At 34.4% G+C, this 21,233-nt stretch overlaps 1 protein-coding gene across 3 annotated transcripts; it reads left to right on the top strand.

Annotated features, from left to right (window-relative positions):
• Positions 1–3,340: 3,340 nt before the first annotated feature.
• On the top strand, positions 3,341–16,553 carry LOC120276012 (DNA mismatch repair protein MLH3). 3 transcript variants are annotated; one of them, XM_039282763.1, is made up of 26 exons: positions 3,341–3,554; positions 4,222–4,357; positions 5,097–5,148; positions 5,235–5,282; positions 5,662–5,816; positions 5,910–5,967; positions 6,996–7,053; positions 7,185–7,277; positions 7,370–7,535; positions 7,614–7,629; positions 7,700–7,908; positions 9,197–9,275; positions 9,362–9,418; positions 9,860–11,302; positions 11,383–11,476; positions 11,573–11,670; positions 11,748–11,809; positions 11,922–12,113; positions 13,330–13,374; positions 13,447–13,500; positions 13,625–13,731; positions 14,480–14,528; positions 15,081–15,140; positions 15,762–15,834; positions 15,989–16,074; positions 16,214–16,553. In XM_039282763.1, the coding sequence occupies exons 2-26, from the start codon at positions 4,232–4,234 to the stop codon at positions 16,397–16,399; spliced, it is 3,666 nt and encodes a 1,221-aa protein (XP_039138697.1). In that variant the 5' UTR covers positions 3,341–3,554; positions 4,222–4,231; the 3' UTR covers positions 16,400–16,553. The 3 variants fall into 3 exon arrangements, with proteins under 3 accessions (XP_039138697.1, XP_039138688.1, XP_039138705.1); XM_039282754.1 differs by having other exon boundaries at positions 11,564–11,670; XM_039282771.1 differs by lacking the exons at positions 3,341–3,554; positions 4,222–4,357; positions 5,097–5,148; ... (1 more) ...; positions 5,662–5,816; positions 5,910–5,967 and adding an exon at positions 5,978–6,846 and having other exon boundaries at positions 11,564–11,670.
• Positions 16,554–21,233: the final 4,680 nt, after the last annotated feature.

Here is a 21,233-nt window from a genome sequence, read left to right as displayed (position 1 = left end):
GCATTTCCGCCTTTTTTTTTTCTCTCTCTCTCTCCTTTCTCTTATTTATGTTCTTATTATAGGTCAATCCAAACTCCTGTGCTTAGCCATTAAAACATTCATCCATTTTGCATGAGTGTTAAGAAGGGTGAAAGAAAAGAAATAGGAGTGTGTAATGAACATCAATCAAAGATGAACAACACTAATAGATCTTGATTCACCAATCAACCAAATGGCACCTTAATTGAATCAAACCTAATTAATCACATAAATATTGATTCATCAACCACATTCAAGCTAGAATTGCATGAATATAATTTCCATAGCAATAAGGACAATAATGAAAGTTTATAATCATCAATAATAGATTGAATCATAGTTCTAATTCTCCACAAACAAGAACAGTATGCAAGAACAAAACGAGATGAAAAAAACGGTAGTAAGATAACTAAACCCAACAGCTCCCGCCACCGGATTCCTCTCTCTTCTCCGCAGAGATAAGCCTTAGGGCTTGCTTGGGAGGGATAAATAAAGGTTTTGTAAGGGAATGTTATTGACCAAGCCTTGCTTGGATCCAAGGTTGTATGGAAGGTAGGGTAGTTGGGGATTAAATGGAGAGTTGAAAAACCTCCAATAGCTCTATCTTCTCTGTAGAGATGAGCCTCGGGTGGCACTTCTACTATAATCCCAAGTTCTCCTCATCTTCTCCTATTTATCCCAATATGAAGTCCTACAACGAACATTGGCTCACATGTTGATCAGGCAGTGGCTCTCCTCTCTTTAATACCATTTGGCACTGCTTTTCTTTGATGAAGATGCTCCACTTGGCTTCATACTAAGGCCATCTCCTTAACATTAGCAACATTAATTAATTTGTCCACTAGCCTTATATCATAATGCCCTTCTTTTTTACTTCCACCTGGTCATTGACAATTCATCATTGGATATGCTTCCAATTTGAAATTTAGCAAAGTGAGTCCAGCATAATTCCACAGTTAAGAGACTATGAAGGAAGGCGAAAGAGGAGATATTAGAGTAGTATAGAATAACTTAGGGTCTGTTTGGCTGCAAAATAAAAAAATATAGCATAATTTTATTATGTAGGAACTCAAAGTGATTATTACAGAAATTTTGGCATATTTAATTATTACAGAATGAGCGTTTGGTTAACAAAATAAAAAAAAAATTAAGAAGACTAGGTGATCGATTACCGGACCTCTGGTGGATTGGTGGCCAGTTGCCGGAGGTCGGTCGGACCTCCGATGGCCGGACCACTGGTGGCCAGTCGTCGGAGACCACTCGGTAGGCAATCGAAGCACTGGTGGAACAGTGGCCAGTCGGCAAAAATCGGCCAAACAACCGTGGACAGCCGGTGTGTCACCGGAGGCCACCCGGACTTGTGGACGGTCGTCGGAGGCTGGCCGGACTGACGATCGCTGATCGGTGGAGGCCGGTTGGACTGATGGCCGGTTGCCGGAGGCCAGCCGGACCAGTGGCCGGTCGCCGGAGGTTGGCCGGACCGTCGGTGGACCGATGGTTGGTGGCTAAATCAAAATGAAGAGAGTGACTTTTTGCAATGAGAAAATATTCCACACTTAGTGGAATATTTTTTTATGTCATAATACTTATATTATGTCATAATTTTATACTTTAAAAAAAGTACCCAAACAGTAATATGACATAATTTTCAGAAAATGTTAAATTATGCCATATTGTATGAATTATGTCATAATTTCTGGCTATCCAAACAGACCCAGTAGTTAGGATATTGGAAAGCAAGTATGAATTGTCACTTGCTTATAAGACGGGGCCATTGTCTACTTAGATAATATATCTACTTGCTTAAAAATCATGAGCAACCTATTTGGAATCTAAGAAAAATAGGTAAGTTTTATTTGCTTTTAGATATCTATCACCTTATAAAATTATAAGATCATTAGTGTATTTGCTCCAATTTAGGTTGTAGGTTTAATTATTGTAGTTATCATGTTACTCACCTAAAATCATGGATTTCCTACTCATGAGTTAAGAAGTGTTGGTTCAAATATATAACATTTTAACTTTATTATTGTAAATAAGATAGGTTGATGGTTACATTTTTGGTTTTATCATTTATTCATAATTCGCATACTGATCACTCTCAAAGAGTAAGAGTGAATAGCTAAATAAATAAATAAATGAAAAACTACGAACAAAGAAAGAAAGTAATCTAAACAACTAACTAAGAGAAGTATATAAAATATATATAGTAGCCGTAAGAAATGTTAGTTCAAATATATAAAAATTTAATTGTAAGTTAATTATGTAAAATAACTTAGTGGTTAAGATATTGAAATTTCAACTGGGATTGAAATCTCATGCTTATGTCTTAACAGGGTGTGAAATAAGAAAAATAATATCATGGACAAGTTGCGAGAAGGTGAAATTATAACTTCAAGATTAACAAATGTTTTTTGATTTAATTTGAGCTATAGGAGAATAAAACTTAAAAACAAATATTGTTAATCAAGTAAAATTAGAGTGATGGGAGATTGAAGGAAAAACATATTTTTAACATTTTTGATTTCTAGTGAGGAAAACATGAGCGAGAAACACTTGAAAATTTAAATTTGAAGTCTCTCTATTACCATCATCTAACATAAAATCATTACAAAAATGAGAGGCGAATGTGTGACAATGTATAACAATGAGAAAAGTCACTAGACCTGTTTGTAGTATATTAATAACACAATCATATTCATATAGAAGCACAAATTAAAAAAAAAAAAAAAACTTTTGCCTTTGAGGTGATAAGTTATCAATTGACCATTGTTGCAGGAGGTTGAGGGTTGGACAATTTTTACAATGCGATTGCGGCATAAATAGAGTGTATATGATGACTTATCTACATTAAAAAGAAAACAATCATTTTAATTATTGTATTTTAAACTAAAATCAAATTATAAAATTAACTTATTTTACCAACAACCTTTAATCTACTGACCAATATATAAGGTAAAGGTATATGATATATCTTAACATGGTTTGTTCACCTTAAAAAAAAAAAACAAATTTTATATTTTAAAATTAATTTTCACAAAACAAACTCTCCTATCACAATAAGCCAACGACCCTCCTCAATTGAGTAAAAAAAACTCTAAACTCATAGTATAAATTACACTGATAATACCAATTAATTTATATTAATTTTGGTTATTCAAAAATCAATCTACACATATACATAATTTTGGTTATTTAAAAAATAATTTTATTTTGTGTGTATATGTATTAAATTAAACAAGAAATAAAATTCCTTTTTAAATTTAAAACCGGGAAAAAAAATCCTTTTTATTTTCTATATTATTTTTCTGAAAACCCGCGCGTTCGTAGTCGAGCACCGCCTGCATTCGCTACCTCTCTCTCTCTTCTCCGGGACTCGATCCTCGGTGCTCGCGCCCTAGTCGCCGCCGTCCACCATCCTTCATCCCTCCCTCTCAGTGTTCTCCTGGCGCTGTCCCGATTTGGGCGCTCTCTGCTTGCCGGAACCCACGCCGTTCGGATTTACCGTTTGCTGCCCTGCTGCTCTGGAATCTAGGGTTTGTGTTTTTCATCGTTTCTTTCTTGGTTTTTTATCGGTTTTGGATTGATGGAGAATAGCGTAAGCGTAGGCAAAGATGTGAAGGAAAAAAATTGCTTCATGTGTTTGGTTGGACTACTAAGAAGAGGAAATGTCTCAACTCTTTAGGAAAGGAGACTAACAAAGGTTATATAAGTGATTGGCTTGTTCTTGATGAGCTATTTTTGTTTTCTTGGAGTTAATGTTGCTCAAGAATCTGGAATTTTGAATTAATTTGAGTTGTTACTTGATGTTTATGATCTACTTGAGTTTTTTTTTAATGTTTTCTCTGTGGTTTGTTTGGTTTGGTGTAAATGGAGGCCAGAGTCACTGGAAGTTCTTGTTTTATATATAATAATTAATTTTTGATTTGGTGTAAATGAGGCACAATTGATGCAACTAGGCTTATTTTTCTTGCATAATGATCTGAAAGACTCCTTATTATTACCATTCCTGACTGCTACTTGTTTGACCTGTTTGACTTTAAACCATCTTGAATCGTACATGTCCATCGAGTACCTAAAGATGCTCTCTCGTGTGCTTCTCCTGGTTGTTTTCTTTTTTGTTGAATTGAAAGATCATGACCTTACTTGGTTTATGCTTTATTATATGCATTTATGGTCACTTGTGCTTCATGTGGTTTTCAGCTTATGCATAATGAAGGATATAAAACGCTTATCGCCAAATGTCTGCAATTCTTTGCGCTCAAGTGTTGTTTTGTTTGACTTGCCGAGAGTTGTGGAAGAGTTGATATTCAATAGTGTTGAAGCTTGTGCAACCAAGGTGAGAGGTTATCCCTGATTTTCTTAAGCTATCTATTTTAATTAATATGTTCTGGTTTTAAATCTTGTGATGCTTGTGTTGCATTTTGTTGTTTAATTTCTTGGCTAGCTAACTATTTTAACTTCCATTCAGTAATAGAGTTTCTACCCTAGTCCTAAAATTAGGATACGGTTTTTCTTCTTCAACATCCAATGAAAACTGAAGCACTAAGGCACTGGGAGTAATGAATACATGATCTGTTGGGTATGATCATAATGAATACCAACTCCAAAAAATTGAAAACTCACTATCAATATAAGCAATCACCAACCCTTCAATACAGGGAAATTTACTTTTCAACTAGTTTTCCAGGCCCCATTCAAATTATGCATTACAAAAAGTAATTGAAAATAAGGAAACAAAGATTACCTACTAATATGTTTTTAAACTTGGTTGGTTGATTATCTCTAGCCATCTGCTTTTGCACGTGCCCTCATATAATTAACTAGATGGTAGCCAGTACTAATTAACTAACTCTCCCATATTGGTTGATTTAATAAATATGGATATGAATACATAACTCTGGGTGGCTCATCTTATTCCCATACACTTTTGGGTTGAATTGGATCCACGTAATATGTGTGGTTTATATCCAGACACTCATGAAAGGAGAGCCTTTGAAATACTTATTTTTACTCACAACTAGCATGCACATGTGGGACCATTTTCCTAAATGCTAATAATCCAAAGTTATTTTCAGGTTTTCATCCATTTGAATGTCGGAGGTTACTACATTAAAGTAGAGGATGATGGTAAGTAACAATTTTCAACTTTCTTGATTGCATTCCTGAAAGATATGCCTTATTTTTCTGTCCCTTTTTTGTTCATATGTCTCTAGGTTACGGCATTACACGAGATGGCTTGGTTCTTCTTGGAGAAAATCTTGGTAAATATGTATTACTTCATTTTTTTTTTGTGGTACATGTGTGAAAAGTCTTTTGACCTCATTCTTGCTTTGAGTGTATGTAGTTTACAGCTATTACAAACTTTGTTAAGGAATTAACAGTAAAACACACATGATGAGCATGTTAGGTAATTATGAAGTTCTAATGTTATGTTTCAATAGGTCTTTTAATGCAGTATCCATTTTGAATGAGGAACATTGGAAGATTGATTACATTTCAATTTTCGCTCCTTGTTCTTTACTTTTTGAATAAATTTTGAAAATCAACACACAAAAAACTTGCCAGAATTTATGTTTTTCTTGATAGCCAATATTTATAACAATATTATGGTTCGTATGATATTGTTTGATATCTAAACAGCAACATCCAGAATTCACTTCCTATCCAACATGGAAGCCTTCGCCGGAAGCTTGGTTTGTAGGGGAGAAGCATTGGGTTCACTTTCTGATGTTTCTTTGGTGGAAGTTCTCTCAAAAGCTCGTGGGAAGCCAAATTCATATTGCAAAATCATAAAGGCAAGCCTTCCTCTTTAGATTGTAAACTGAAAGATGCTTTACTAGCTAAGTGATCTATGTTGCTGTTTATTTATTCTTTGTTTAATTTTTTAGGGCCGGAAGTGTTTATCTCTTGGAATAAGTGACCAGAGGGATGCTGTAGGCACTACAGGTAAATTGAGTATCTCCTGAACAAGGAAGTGCTCTTCCTTTGCCACTTAGTTGTTGTACTTCCATTTTTACATTTATATAACCATGATCAGCTTTTTTGAGTTCAAATTAGCCCATTGCTATTGTATGGTATGATAATAGAAATTTAGCTTTTGGTGGTGGTAATCATGTATTTTGCCAATTTTCTTTCCATATGTGACTTTTGTATGCGAAATAATCTAATTCTTCACGATGAATCTTTTTTAATCACATTAAGTGTTCAAATGACCATTGTGGCTAGGGTTGTGCATTTAGTCGGTTCAGTCGGTTTGGTCCAAGGGTTTTTAAAATTGCAATTTGGCTCCAATTAGAACTATTCTTAAAGGTCGTATAGCGCACTTCTCTCTTCCTATATAAAGCATTAAGTAACAACATATCACAATCCAAAGCAAACTCTAAAATGTGATCCCCTGAATCATTCCTATCACCATAGTTAAACCCACCATGGACCCTCTCAAAACTTTCAGCCTCCTTCCTGTCATGGCCATTTTAGCCACCTCCTATAAAAAACTTTTTCATTGCTCAGTATTCCCTGAACAATCCCATCCAAAGTCCTTCCAAAACTCATTTTTTACCTGCTCGCTGAAACCTACTTGTGGGGTGTAGACACTAATGGCATTAAAAATCTCCTCTTTTAAAATTCATAATTTTGGGTTTCTATTTATCAAATGGAGCCAACCAAATTGGTCAGAAAAACTGAATTAACATATGTTTATGTTTTTGATTTGGCTAAATTGATTGGTTACGGGAGAAGCTTCATTGTAAAACTGAGTGTACATGAGTGACAAATTATGCAAAGAAACTATGCAGGCAACGATTTCGTTGAAGATTGAAAAATCAGGTATCAGGCATTACCATTCTATATAAAGTCACGAATTCTTATTGCACATTATATTGTGCCATGATGCAGTCTTGGTGGTCTAAATTATGCTTGTATCTTTTTGTATTCCTTCTGAATAGTTTAACATGGAAACTATTGTTGTATCCCAGTCATTGTTCGAGATTTATTTTACAATCAACCAGTTCGTAGGAAGTACATTCAGTCCAGGTTCGTCTCTTGCAAGGCAAACCCTTTCTTTGTTTTTCTTCCTTATGTAGTTTGCAATAGCATCTCTTTTCTGAATAGGGAAGTTTGTATTTTTGTTGCTTACTGATTCACAATCCATGCTGTCATGCAAGTCTAAAAAAGGTGCTGCATTCTGTAAAGAAATGCGTGCTTCGAACTGCTCTAGTGAACCCAGAGATTCTATTCAAAGTAGTTGACCTTGAAAGGTGGGTTTCCAGTCTGATAGATGCTGACATTTTTGTCTGAACAATTTATTAACGTGAATATATATATATATATATATATGTACATAACTTAGTGAGGCTGAGCTGCTTCGCACGTTGCCATCTTCATCTCCTTTGCACCTGATTTCTATTTTTTTCGGGGATGAGGTTTCTGGTTCCCTGCAAGAGATAACTTTTTCTGATAGAGATATAAAATTTTCTGGCTACATATCCAGCCCAAGAGATGCTTTCTCCACAAAGGTGTGCCTTCAGATGGAAGAAATCTCTGTAATTCTACATGCTTCAGTTTTAAAATTTTTTCTTTTTTTTTTGGTGCAGGCTTTTCAGTATGTCTGTATCCTTTTTGCCTTTCCCTAATTGTTGGTATTTCCTCCATTATTTAATTTTGTCCTCAACAAATTTAGATATCAATTCGAGGTTTGTCTGCAAGGGCCCAATTCATAATTTGCTCAACAGCTTGGCATCTAGTTTACAGTCTTCCACAGAGATTAAGTTTCACAGTGGAAAACGGCCTAGGACTCAAACATACCCGGCGTATATTCTTAATATTTGCTGCCCTATTTCAATGTATGATTTAATGTTTGAGCCTTCAAAGACAATCCTAGAATTCAAGGTGCTTTATCTTCTTACACTTGGCTCATAATTTCCTCTCTAATGAACATCTGTGTTTGACTGCTTTATTGCTTTCCATTGCTGTGGAAAGCTTCTAAGACTTAAATTTGTTTGGGTGGCATGATTACATTCACATCCATTACTTCAAATTTGCATTTTGTGATGGTAACTTTATGATGATTATCTTAAGATAGCATGTCTCCTCATTCTCAGAATCATTTTTTTACGACGTGCTTAATATTGTGCACTTTGTGTTGGTGTTGATCTGCAGAGTGCTGCATTTATAATGCATGTAGAAGGTGAGTCATTGGTATAAGGTCCTAAGAGTTGTTTGGCAAAAGTTGAAATTCTAGTGTACCTATGCATTCTAATAGATGTCCAACACCTTTAATGGTCTCATGAGTCTTATAGGTGTATTTCATATTCAAAAACCACAACCATTTATCATTCTCTTACTGTTTCTGAATTTGGTCTTATCAATATTTCTTTAATTGTGCCTCCATTTGGCTAATATAATATGATTCCGTAAAATAATATTAACCTTTAATATATATTTTGCACTTGAGCTTATTTGAAGTTTCATGTTATCTGCAACTTGTTTATGGGGAATTTTATGATCTGTTTATAGATAAGCATGCCTAAACAAAGAGTTCAATACAACTAGGACAGTTTATCACAATGCAAAATATCTAATTAGTTTATTGCTGAAAACTAAACTATCCAGAACTGTTATGTTATTATCGTGAAGAGTGCTTATGAACTGTGGATGTGAATGATACCCACAAGAGGCAAACATATTGTTCTGGTTAAATTAAATGACTTGCTTACGTTTGGATAATCTTGAACATTTTTAGTGATTTTCTTATAAGCATGCACTATGCAGTCGCATCCAATTCACTTATTCAGGATAAGATGCTGATATCCATATTGCTTTTGTGAAGTACATCCTGAACACCACCTTTTCTTGCGAATGTGCCAATCTGATCCATTCAAGTCATGATCCACGTCTTTTTTCGGATTGATCCTGTTCATAACAATATATATTGCCATACATTTATCTGGTACTTGCTATATACAAAGTTGTTGACAGGCATTTACAATAATCCAGCACTTAATTTTACAGGATTTATCAACTTTGATGTTCAAAACATGACCTTGTTGTTTGGTTGATGCTCCTGTCATGATTAGATAGGATAGCTTTCTGCTGTTTTGCTTCTAAAGTGACATTGTCTGCATTGAGCTCTTTGAGATATGTGTTCTTTTGTTGAGTTTAATTTTTTTCCTTTTAGGATTGGACTGTTGTCTTGTCAGTTCTCAAGCAAGCGATCTGGCAGCACTGGGAAAAGCTCCTGGCACAGCAGTCACAAGGTTGCAATTTTTTGGAGCACGACTTGTTCAGTTTTTTCCTGGATGATAGCTTTTGCAGAGCCCACTAATCCTGTTATATGATGCAGGAAAAGCTTTCGGCAACAATAATACAGTACCCATAGAAAGTGAAATTCAAAATAAAGGTTTGATGCCATTTAGGAAAGCAGCTATATTGGTTTTATATTAATGACAGCTTCCTTAAAATATAAAGGAGCTTTTGGTGGATTGATAAGATATAGCATTTTATGGTTTTGCCTGACAATCATGGTATGCACTACTTAAATGTGGTCTTTTAAGTAGTCTGTATGTTCTTTTTGTACCAACTGGCCTAGAGAGTTGTAGGTATAGTTTACATAGTCAAACACCCCTACAGGACTTCTTCCCATTGATTCATAATAGGCAGAGAGTGTTATATTTCATCTGTAGGTCCTAATATCTGCCACTTGAGTAGCTCCTTAAGAAGCTAACTTTTTTCGTTCAATTGGCCTCATCAGTTGAATGTATAGTTTATATGATTAAATGCTTTGTGATGTAACCTTTTGTGCCTTTGTAACTGATTGCCCTTGTATGTCTACTCTTTTCAGTTGCATCAAAGAGTTGTACAATAAGAAAAAGGAAAGATTTTGTCCAGAGTCCTCAAAGTTCTTCTCATCCAACAGCTAAATCTTCAGTTGATTTTAAGAACCATAGACTAGCAAGAACTGTAAAAAGATCACTTCCTGAGCTTAAACCATGCAGAAGCAACAGTGGTGATGTTTGGCAAACAAATTGCTCTTCTCAAGGTCAAATTGCTGATAAGGAGGTTTCTTTCAGTTTCAAAGAGGATCACATGGGGTGTGCTAAGATTTGTAGTGGGATGCCTGCCTCCAATTCTGATTCTGCCTTCATGAAAGATTCTATCTTCTCTTTTGAGAAGGCAAATTTGGACACAAATTGTTTACGATTGAGATGGGGTGATAATTCTTGTAGAGGTGATAGGAGCCTTGAAGATGTATCAGCGCAAATGTTGTATAATTGTGACCCTTGTTTTGTGAAGAATAATACAGAAGATGCATTTAGATTAGTGGGCAGTGTTGGATTTAACAAACCAGATTTGAAAGCCAATCGAGGGATTGAATCTGAGCATCTCGACTCAGCATCCTACTCCACTTGCAGTCCAGTTGAGTTTGAGCCTGGTCACTCAAAACATTTACCTGTTCATGACTTCAGGCATTCTCCTGGTGTTGGTTATGGCAGTAAGACTTCAAAGTTTGAGTTGATGTGGCACCAGCAAGTTGGTGATTCTGTCCTCGAAAAATGCCAAGCAACCAGAGAATTAGATATATTGTTAGGTGATTCACTAAACCCCTTTTCACCTGTTTATTCAAGCTTCACTAAAAATAGTAGCTTTCATAGTAGTTTAATCACCCAACTTTGGGGAAATGGCTCCAATTATGTATCTCGTGAGATGGGAAGGTATATTGGATCCCCATATTATGCATCTGGGAGAACACGGTTTGATGATTTTGCATATACCTACAATTTTGATGCAAAATCAATGTCTTTCGAGAATGACTTTGGAAAGTCTGATGGAGTGGAGAGAAGTTTCAAAAATATGTCTGCTAATTCTCAGAGAACACTTTATACCACAAGTTTCAAGGGCAGCAAATTTAATTATTTAGATCGCTTTAGTACTGATAAGACTTTGTGCCATGGGCAACCTTCAGATGGCGTCAGCTTTGAAGTTAAGGTAAATGATGATCCTGACAGATGGTTTTTAGATCATTCTGATGCAATTTATTCAGACAATCCCAAAAGGCATGCTTTCAATGGCCATATGGATGTGGCTGACAGCATACTTAAGCACAAACAAGATAAGCAGGAGACTCAAGATTCTCGGCTGTCTCATGGTTTTCTCAATATTAGATCTGGGAGAAGTCAATCAGCTCCACCATTTTACAAGGGCAAATGCAAGTTCTCCATTGTAAATACTTGTCATCATACGACAGTAGAAGGGAAAGAAAATGTTGGTGTGAAGTTTAAACCAGGTTTACTCATTTTGCGAATTATCTGTTATTCTTAATAACCTGGTTCTTTGGATTTTAAAGCCTTGTCTCCTATTTTGTAGGAACTATATATTCATCCAAGGAATTGGCTCAACCTTCTAATGCATCTCAGCCTCTTCTTGAGACAAGCCTTGCTGAGATTTCTTCGTGTTCCAGGTAAACACTTGATTTTGCTTTAATATAGCAACATTTAACATTCAAGTCATTTGGTGCGGTTGTTAAAATATTTGTCTCTTGAATTAGAGAATCCAGTGGTAAAGTGTCAGTCACAAAAGCAACAGATGAGGCGCTGGACAATAAACAGCCTCAAAAAGCAGATTATAATAACGCAATAAACAATGTTAATGAAGGTAAGTTAAATATTTACTGATTATCAGTCTATGGAATGCTGATGGCTGGTCAGCTTACCCTGCAAGCTTTGTTACAGATGAATTGAAATATGCATCAGGAAATTTAACAAAATGGCGGAATCATGATGCACAGCCTACAGTTAAGTATGTCAATATAGTGTCATGAATCCATCTTTCATGAGACCTTAATTTCTACCATGCATTATCCAGATTATTGTGATAACTTGGCTGCTTTGTTTTCATTTTTACAGGGTGGAGAAATGCATCATGATAATAATGATGATATTCTTGACATTTCTTCCGGATTGCTACATCTTACTAGTAGTTCCTTAGTACCTGATAGTATCAGCAGAGAATGCCTTGAGAATGCAAGAGTTCTTTTTCAAGTGGATAAAAAGTTCATCCCAGTTATAGCTGGCGACACGCTAATCATCATAGATCAGGTTTTCATTTTAACCTTATAGTTTTTGTCTAACAGAAATCAGTAGACACTCTATTGCTATTTGCTTACTCTTGTTTTTATCAGGTTTATGTTGAATTCCTTGATAAACCAAGTTGATTTAAACCATCCTATGCACATAAGAGTTCTGTTGACTACATGTGTATTTCAAGGTTTTAGTAATGCTCTGTAGGAAACAAATTTGAAAATAATAATAAATTTCACTAAACCTATTGCACTCAATATGGAAATTACTTGAAAGAAAATGTTTTGATGAAATACATTCAATGTCACCACAAATCATATTTTTGAGCAAGCCTGTAGAGAAAAGCCAAAGGATGACAGATCCTTTGGATTGACCTAAGAATACTATCTCTTGATGAATCCTTTGATGGTTGATGTTCTTCAACTCGTGGTCTTTGTCTGAACACTTGCTCCAGTAATCACATCCCATTGTCATTCTAAAAGGAAGAAAAACAAGAGGAGGTTTAGGAGGAGGTGATGAATTCCATTGTTAACAGTGAGTGACCTAGAACATGGCTCTTGATGTTGACAAGTCAAAATAGATCCTTTTTCATTTCTGACTTTTGTGAACTCAGTTCTATTGGGGTGCCCCATTCAGGTCAGTCTTGGCTCAACTGGGGTGAACATGGTTGCAGTGAGGGTAGATGGGCGATCTAGGCATATTAAGGATAGCAAGTTAAGCTGTGGTGGCTAAAATGAAGGCCTGAAGGGTCAATGTTGATAAAGGGATAGGGTTGTGAATTAAGGAAAGTAAGGGAGAAGAGGTGAGGTGGTGAGAGCATAAGGGTTCAAACTTCAAAATGCAGGAGTGATGGAAATGACATGGAAAGTGGTGGGATGGGGGAATGGATTGACAGTTGAGAGTAATGGGTGTCATTGAGTATCAATTTCTTGTAAATGTAGGTTATCTAGACAGATTGATGTTTGAATAAAGAAATTAAAATATACGAGACAAATAAAAGCTAAAATTAACAAAAGTAAGCAAACGATGGCCTGAGGTATTAAATTCAGATGCAAAGGCTTCTAGGATTATGGTTTACCACAATGTTAGATAAATGCATTGCACTAATTCTCTTTGATCAAATTTAATTATAATTGAAGGTGGAATATTCTAAAATATTTGTATAGAGGTTAAGTTTCTCATGTATAGAGGTTTTCTATCCAATGGTTTGAGTTCAATTATGCTAATTTTGCAGCATGCTGCTGATGAGCGAATTCGTTTGGAAGAACTCCGTCGAAAGGTTCACAAAATTTTATTTTGAACTTTCATTTTAGTGTGCCTTTTGCATTTTACATTTATTCCTGGAACATAGGTTCTATCTGGTGAAGGGAACCATATCAGTTATTTGGGTGAGGAGCAAGATTTGGTATGTGAGCAATGATCACCTCTATTGTTTTTTTATTACTGTCATTCTTCATGCAATATCTTTATACTTCGCTGACAATGGGTTTTAGAATATTCTTATTCACTTGTTTCTTGACTTACTTCAGATTCTTCCTGAGATAGGGTTCCAGATATTACATAACTATGCTGATCAGATACAGAAATGGGGCTGGATTTGCAACATCCACACTGAGTGTTCAGATTCATTTGTGAAGTAAGTGAGTTTTGGAACCATAAATTTCTTGTGCTTATATAACTCAATTTTTACTTTCATTAAGGTTAGCATTTTGAAGTGCAAATCATAAAACCTGCTAGGTATCAAGCCTCAAGTAAATCATGTTTTTAACAATTTCTCCTTGGATTTTTTATCACATATATAATAACCAAAATCTCAAATAATTGTTTGGCTCTAATTTACTTAACCTTTTTCTACTTATGGAATTTCAGAAGACCTGTATGCTAATTGAGTTTGTGTTCCCTTTGTGGGCTAAATGTGTTTTGCTAGATGCAAACCATGAACATATTACCTGAAACTTACTCAACTGAAAAGCTTTAGCTAATAGGATGAGAGAGCTAGTATTTGATGTGGGGCTATTAATCACCTTGGTGTTTGTCAATGATTTGAAGCAAAACTGGGCATATTAGATAATATTTTAAAGTTCCACGACAGCTTTCAATGGAAATTGCCAGATATGTTGTAAAATTCTCCGTACCTAACATTTAGTGAGACTGAAAACCATAACAATTTTTTGATTTAAGTTTCCGCAATGCTTTATACCCTTGATACTTTATGGACATCTTATTACTTTCTGTAGTGCTTATTAGTGATTAATAGTCCCACATCAGTTGAGTTGATCAATATCAATATGAAGATTTCTGCTGCTAAATTTTGTTTTATTTGATTTATGGGTTTAGTTTCTGGTTGAAGTCATAAACAGATATTTTCATTAATTTCCTTGCAGGAATATGAATCTTATGAACAAAAGGCCACATGCTGTCTCCCTTTTAGCAGTAAGCATCTCTTTTTGTTTTCACTTTTCATTAGAGACGAGTCGTGTTTATTGTTGTTATCTTTCACACATGTTATTTTATTCTTGTTTTCAGTGTCTCCTTTAGTTTGCTTGCTACTAAGTTGAGTGTTATGTTGTGTATGTTGCTTCTTTTTATTAGATCTTAATTGAGCTTTACCATCTGTAGCTATGGCCGCTACATGAATGATTGTAATTGCTTACATTTAATTGAGACTTAACTTGTACGAACACATCTTAAGAATGATGAACTTCATACTAAGTTGTATAAATAAACAACTTCACATTGTTATTGCCTCCTATTTGGTATGTATGAGTTTTGCTTATGCCAGGCTTTGCTTTTTCATTTGTAGCAGCTGAGCAGACAATTAGTTTGTACATTTCTTTCTTTCTGGAGGCCAAATAAATTATTTATGGTAGCAATCAATATGATGCATTGATTATTCTTTTGAAGTTGCTGTACTCTTTTATTTTATCTGGCTAATATTTTGCTGGCGTGCAATCATATTTATGTTTTCAGGAATTGATGTTTCAGGTACCCTGTATTTTAGGGATTGATCTGACTGATAAAGATCTTTTAGAATATCTTGAGCAGGTGTGCTTATTCTTTTTTAAGTTTATTATTCTGCTTGTGTTTCACTATTGCTGTGCCTTGAACTCCTCTATTGGTTTAAGCATATCATATATGCTACTCCGCAAATGACTTGTAATAAGCATGCTGCACTCTCCTTGGTCAAAACATCGTAGTTGTGGCTGAGGCATATTGGAGACAAATCATGCTGGCCATCATTGGAGCTTTCTAGGAGAAGATTAAAGTTCAAAGTTGTTTGTGATTCCTTTAAGCATTTTACTGCTGACTTTACATTAGGAAGACCATTAGCTGGCTAGTGATAAGAGACACAACAAAGAGAAGTGCTTTTTGGTGATCTAAAGAAAGTTTTTTTAAAATAAAACAGGTGGCTGTTATATCTATTTCAGCTTAGACCCTTTTTCTTTGATATTTAAATTTCCTATTGTGATACTTTTTAGAATTGCAGTTGTAAGCATTTATAGTTATCTTGTTACCTCTATTTGATGTGATGACCAAAGTTGCAAATTGGTACTTTGGCAATGATGGATGACAGAATAAAAGTAGGATGGGCCATCATCTCTTACCTCTTGCTGTTATTCTGTCTACTGCTACCTGATTTTCTTGTGTTATTATGATTTCATGCAGCTTGCTGAGACAGACGGATCATCAACGCTGCCTCCTGCTGTTATCCGTATCCTCAATTTCAAAGCTTGCAGAGGTAGTAACCTTATTTATCCTTACGTACATTTTAACATAACCGAGCTCATGTATAGAAAACACGATAACTTAAGCATGACTTTGAACTTCAAGTATTTTCTACACTTATCTGTGTTCTAGCTAACTGTTTTTATTTTATTTTCCTTTGGATAAAGGTGCTATTATGTTCGGGGATTCCTTGTTACCCTCAGAATGTTCTCTCATAGTCGATGAATTAAAAGCAACATCTTTATGTTTCCAGGTAACATATACTTGAGCATGCAATATTTCTACAAAAATCTCTTGTAGAATAAAAAGCAATTTGTGTCCGGCTGAAAATTTTGCTCGGTTCAAGCCTTTTCGCATTCAAATCTTCTTATCAAAGAGAATCCTTTTTGCAGTGTGCTCACGGCCGGCCAACGACAGCCCCGCTTCTCAACATGGTAGCCCTACATGAGCAGTTGACATTGCTCGAGATGCGACTCCGTGCCCCAGAGAACGAATGGCACGGACTCAGCCAACACAGACCCAGCGTCAAGAGAGCACGGCAACGGTTAGCCTCTGCTAAAAGGTTCCAGAAAGGATAGCGCCGAAGAGCGCACCACCAGAGGTTAGTCACAAAGACAATTTTTTCCCCACCTATTCATTTGTAAATGTATCATAAACAGAAACCATTAGCACATTGATTTTACCTGTACAACCTGTATTTCCATTTGATGCAAATAAACAAGGTGTTTTTTTAATATGTCGTAAATCTGTGTTTTTTTTTCATCTAGCATTTTCTGATATTATGACGTATTTATTATTATTATTATTTTTAAATTACTCTTTAACATTTTATTCAATTTTATTGTTGGAATTAAATATGTGAGAGAAATATGAAGATATAAATTTATGAGTAATTTTAAAAAGATAATTATTAATTTTTTTAGTATTTGAGATTTGGTTAACCACGACAGATAAAAAAGAATGGAGGGAGTAAAAAACAAGCTCATCCACATGCAGGTGTTATCCTTTTTGGTATTCATCATTAAATCTCATTTGTTTTGGATAGAACCTTGCACATTGGTGATAAATGCTGGAATCTGAATGTTTCAAAATATTATTATTGGTGTTAAAATTGTCAATCTGGTTGTTGCTATGTTGACCCCTAGTGTCTGAAATTTCGTGTTTTCTTGTTGACTTTGCATGTACATTCAATAATGCCATTTACAACGGTTTGGTTGTGTGACAGTGTACAAGTTTGATTTCAGGGTTTATGTAATTTACTAGTGGTAAACTAGTAATAACTCGCATTTAATAAATTGTTTTATTAGCACCATGTGACAATAAATACATGTTTTATGTTTATATTAAAATTCTTTTTCTTGAAATTGAGGTTTCTTAGTGGATAATAGTAGAGTTGGGCACGGGTCGAGTTTTAACGTTGAGAGAACCAGTTTGCACACCATCACATTTTAATTTGTTCAGACCTAAAATTTTTGTAGATACATACTTTCTATTTTGAAGAAATTTTTTTTTTATTTTAAAATAGTTATTATTTTGTAATATCAATTAATATTTATTCATTTATTCAATTTTATTTTTCTTCAATTTTTTAAATTATATAAATAAAATAATAATATTTAAAATTTAAAAAAAATTTGCTCTAAACAAGATAGTTTAATAATTTAATTAATTTTTATATTAATTTTTTTAAAATATTATTTTTTTAATTATTGTGTAATACCTTTAAACCACATGCATATTAAAATGGCGAGAGAGTAAATATAAATAAAAACCTCAAAGCAACAAGATTCCTAAAAGCAACTTCTCTTACAAATTTCGTTAATTATATATACACAACACAAACATAAAAACACTCTTATACATATAAGATAATCTAATAATAATAATAATAATAATAATAATAATAATAATAATAATAATAATAATAATTTCTCTCTATATATAAATATAATAAACCTAAAAAAAATCAAACTCATCATCATCATCTTCCTCGTCGTCTCCGATCACTGATCAAGAGCATTAGGTCCATAACAAGCTTTGATCACCGGATTCCACAACCACTGTACCAAAAACCTCCTCCCATTCCTCCCTTTCATATTCCATCTTCTCCCTTTCTCATCCTTCTCTACTTCCCCTGTATACCCTCCACCTCCTCCACTCCCATACACTCCTTCACACAAATCCCCAATCTCCGTCGGCGCCGTCGGATCCTCGCCGGCGTACCACGCATTCACCAACGGATTCGTTGACAACTCCGCCATCTCATGCCCTATCACACTGTTGTGGAATTTCTATCAATTAAGGAACAAGACTAAGTGTGCGTTTGGTTCGCGGAATGTGAATGAAACGTGAAATGAGATAAAGAATGAAAAATGAAACTGTAGAATATGAAATGATAATGAAAACTGTGTTTGGTTGGAATAATATTTAATTATGAATGAAAAAAATAGTATGAGGAGAGTATAACAAAATTACTTTTATACTCCTAATATGCATAAAGTCTAATTACATAAATAATATTTTAAATATTTTTTTTGAATGTTATTATTAAAAATAATTATTATTATAATTAAATATTTAAATTAAATATCTCATTTTAATTATTATTAGTTTTAATTTTTTTAATTAAATATTTAAATAATTAATTTTTATATAATTAAATCTCAATAAGAGAAAGTGTTACTACACTCTAATTATTATAATTAACAATTTTAGTTAATAATTTTTATTTTACTTTTATTATTATAATTTATATATAAATAAAAAATATTTTTTATTTTAATTATTATATTTAATTTTATAATTTTATTTAATTAAATATTCAGAGGGCAAAAGTGTCATTTTACTTTTATTATTATAATTATATAACTATAAAATATTTTTTTATTTTAATTATTATATTTAATTATTTAATTTTATAATTTTATTTAATTAAATATTCAGAGGGCAAAAGTGTCATTTTACTTTTATTATTATTATATATAAATATAAATTTTTTTATTTTAATTATTATATTTAATTATTTAATTTTATAATTTTATTTAATTAAATATTCAAAGGGTAAAAGTGTCATTTTAAAAATTAATACTATTCATTCCTTTCCAAATAGTATCATTCCCCCCCAATTTTGGGGGGAATACATATGTCTCTACATTACCACTATTCATTACCTACACATTCCATTCCCATTCTAATAGTTATCCATTCAAACATGGGTATAAATTACTATTGATAATGATTACTATGCTAATAGTGTTTATTACGTCCATCCAAACACACCCTAAGATCCTTGAATCAAGATCACAGTAATTTGAGAAACCACTCACAATTTAGTCACAAATCATCAGATTGTTCAAGAAAATAGAATCTCTTCAGAGATTGACAGGTTTCACAAGATTCACAACAAAACTAAGATCAGGAATTCTAGCAACAACAGAGAAACAATCCAGAAATTGACAAGAAAAAACATGAAGACAATGGGGAGCTAACTTCCCTTCCGATCCACTGTCGGAGATCCCGCCGGAACTCGTCGGAAACCATAGACGAACGGAATCAGACCCTAATCACCTTCAGACCAACGAAAACCTTTCTCATTTCTCTTCTCCCCCTTTTATATCCCTTCCCAGCTGGCATTAATGAACCTTCTAGTCGTTCGCCCATTGTCTTATCTTCATTGGTCCACGTTATCACCAATAACGAACTCCTTTAAACGAGAGTTCCTCCACTTGATTCTCTGGCCATGTCCACCAATGGTTGATTCATTAGCCACGTCACTCCCTTGAATGTCATTAAAATCTACTGATGTGGAAGGCAGCATCTTTCTCACGTGCCCTCTCATTTGAAACTCCATCACTTGGTGCCAGTTTCTCTCGCGCCATTACAATACCCTCCCCATTTAAATTGGCCTTGTCCTCAAGGCCAGGAAATTGAGATTTAATCCATTCCCAATCCTCTCAAGAATTGTCACCATCATGACATTCTTCCCATTGAATCAATGCCTGAATGCACACCTTCCCATTTCGCAATATCTGTCTGAAATTGAGAACTGTCACAGGTTGTAAGAATGGACCTTCAGCAATTGATGTCAGTGGAAGAGGTAATGTACTTGCTTGTGCCAAAGGATTTCCCTCACATTTCCTTAATAGAGAAACGTGAAAAATTGAATGAATACAAGTATTTTCTAATAATTGCAATTTATAAGCAACCTGTCTAACTTGTTGAATTATTTGAAACGGACCAAAATATCGCATACTTAGCTTCTGATTCTTTCTCAAAGCTAGAGAATGTTGCCGATAGGGCTGAAGTTTCACAAATACCCAATCGCCCATAGAAAATAAAACTTCAGAACGATTCTTATCACCAAATTTTTTTCATCCTGGCCTGTTTCAATTGATGCAGAAACCTGTCCCTTTTCTGCAACATTACTGTAACATCAGAATTATTTTGTTCACATGAATTGTAAGAAATCAGAACTGGAGGATCTCGGCCATAGACTATTTGAAATGGAGTGAATTCAGCACTAGACTGGTATGAGGTGTTATACCAGTATTGAGCCCATGGTAAAAACTCAACCCAGACTTTGGGATTCTCAGAGACAAAATAACAGAGATAGAGCTCAATACATTTATTTAATGCCTCCGTTTGACCATCTGACTGTGGATGGTAAGCTGTAGATCTAGATAAAGTAGTACCCATAGACTGAAAAAAGATGTCACCAGAATCTACTGAGAAAAAAACCTTGTCTTGGTCACTGATGATACTCCTAGGAACTCCATGTAATTTGACCACTTGATTAATGAAAGTGTCAGCAACAACAGTACTAGAAAAATCAGCTTTGAGAGGCATAAAATGGCCAAATTTAGATAATCTGTCAACAACCACAAAGATAATAGAATATCTCTTAGATATTGGCAAACCAACAATAAAATCCATAGTCAAATCATCCCATATATGTTTAGGAATTGGCAAGGGCTGAAGAAGTCCAGCAGGGTGAGTATGACTTGCTTTGGCTTGCTGACAAACCATACAAGTTCTAACAAATTGCTTAACATCTTTGCACATTCCCAACCAACAAAATTGTTGAGCCATCCTCATATAAAGTCCGAAGAGTTCCTGCATGCCCGCCAAGAGCTGTACAATGAAATTCCTGTAACAATTGATTTCTCAGTTGTTTATCATCAGGAATAGCCAATTTCCTTTTCCTCCATAACAAATTCTGTTGCCAAGTAAATGTAGGATCTGTATTGGTATGTGACTGAATGTCTAGAAATTTTGTCAATACAAAATTTATCTTTTTGCTGAAGTTGCTGTATCTGAGATTGCAAGGAACAACTAGAAATAGATAAATGCATTTGGAAACACCTCGATAATGCATCAGCTGCCAAATTGTCCTTTTCCCGGTCGATACTCAAT

This window comes from Dioscorea cayenensis, chromosome 2, assembly GCF_009730915.1.
Source record: "Dioscorea cayenensis subsp. rotundata cultivar TDr96_F1 chromosome 2, TDr96_F1_v2_PseudoChromosome.rev07_lg8_w22 25.fasta, whole genome shotgun sequence".
Classification (NCBI taxonomy): Eukaryota; Viridiplantae; Streptophyta; class Magnoliopsida; order Dioscoreales; family Dioscoreaceae; genus Dioscorea; species Dioscorea cayenensis.
The sequence above is the reverse complement of the archived record's forward strand: the minus strand, read 5'-3'. Positions and strand labels throughout refer to the sequence as shown.

Coding starts and splice junctions, on each gene's coding strand:
- LOC120276012 (XM_039282754.1), top strand. CDS start 4,232: ATGAAGGATATAAAACGCTTATCGCCAAATGTCTGCAATTCTTTGCGC. Junction 9,419..9,859: donor AAGTGAAATTCAAAATAAAG/GTTTGATGCCAT, acceptor TACTCTTTTCAG/TTGCATCAAAGAGTTGTACA. Junction 16,075..16,213: donor CAACATCTTTATGTTTCCAG/GTAACATATACT, acceptor TCCTTTTTGCAG/TGTGCTCACGGCCGGCCAAC.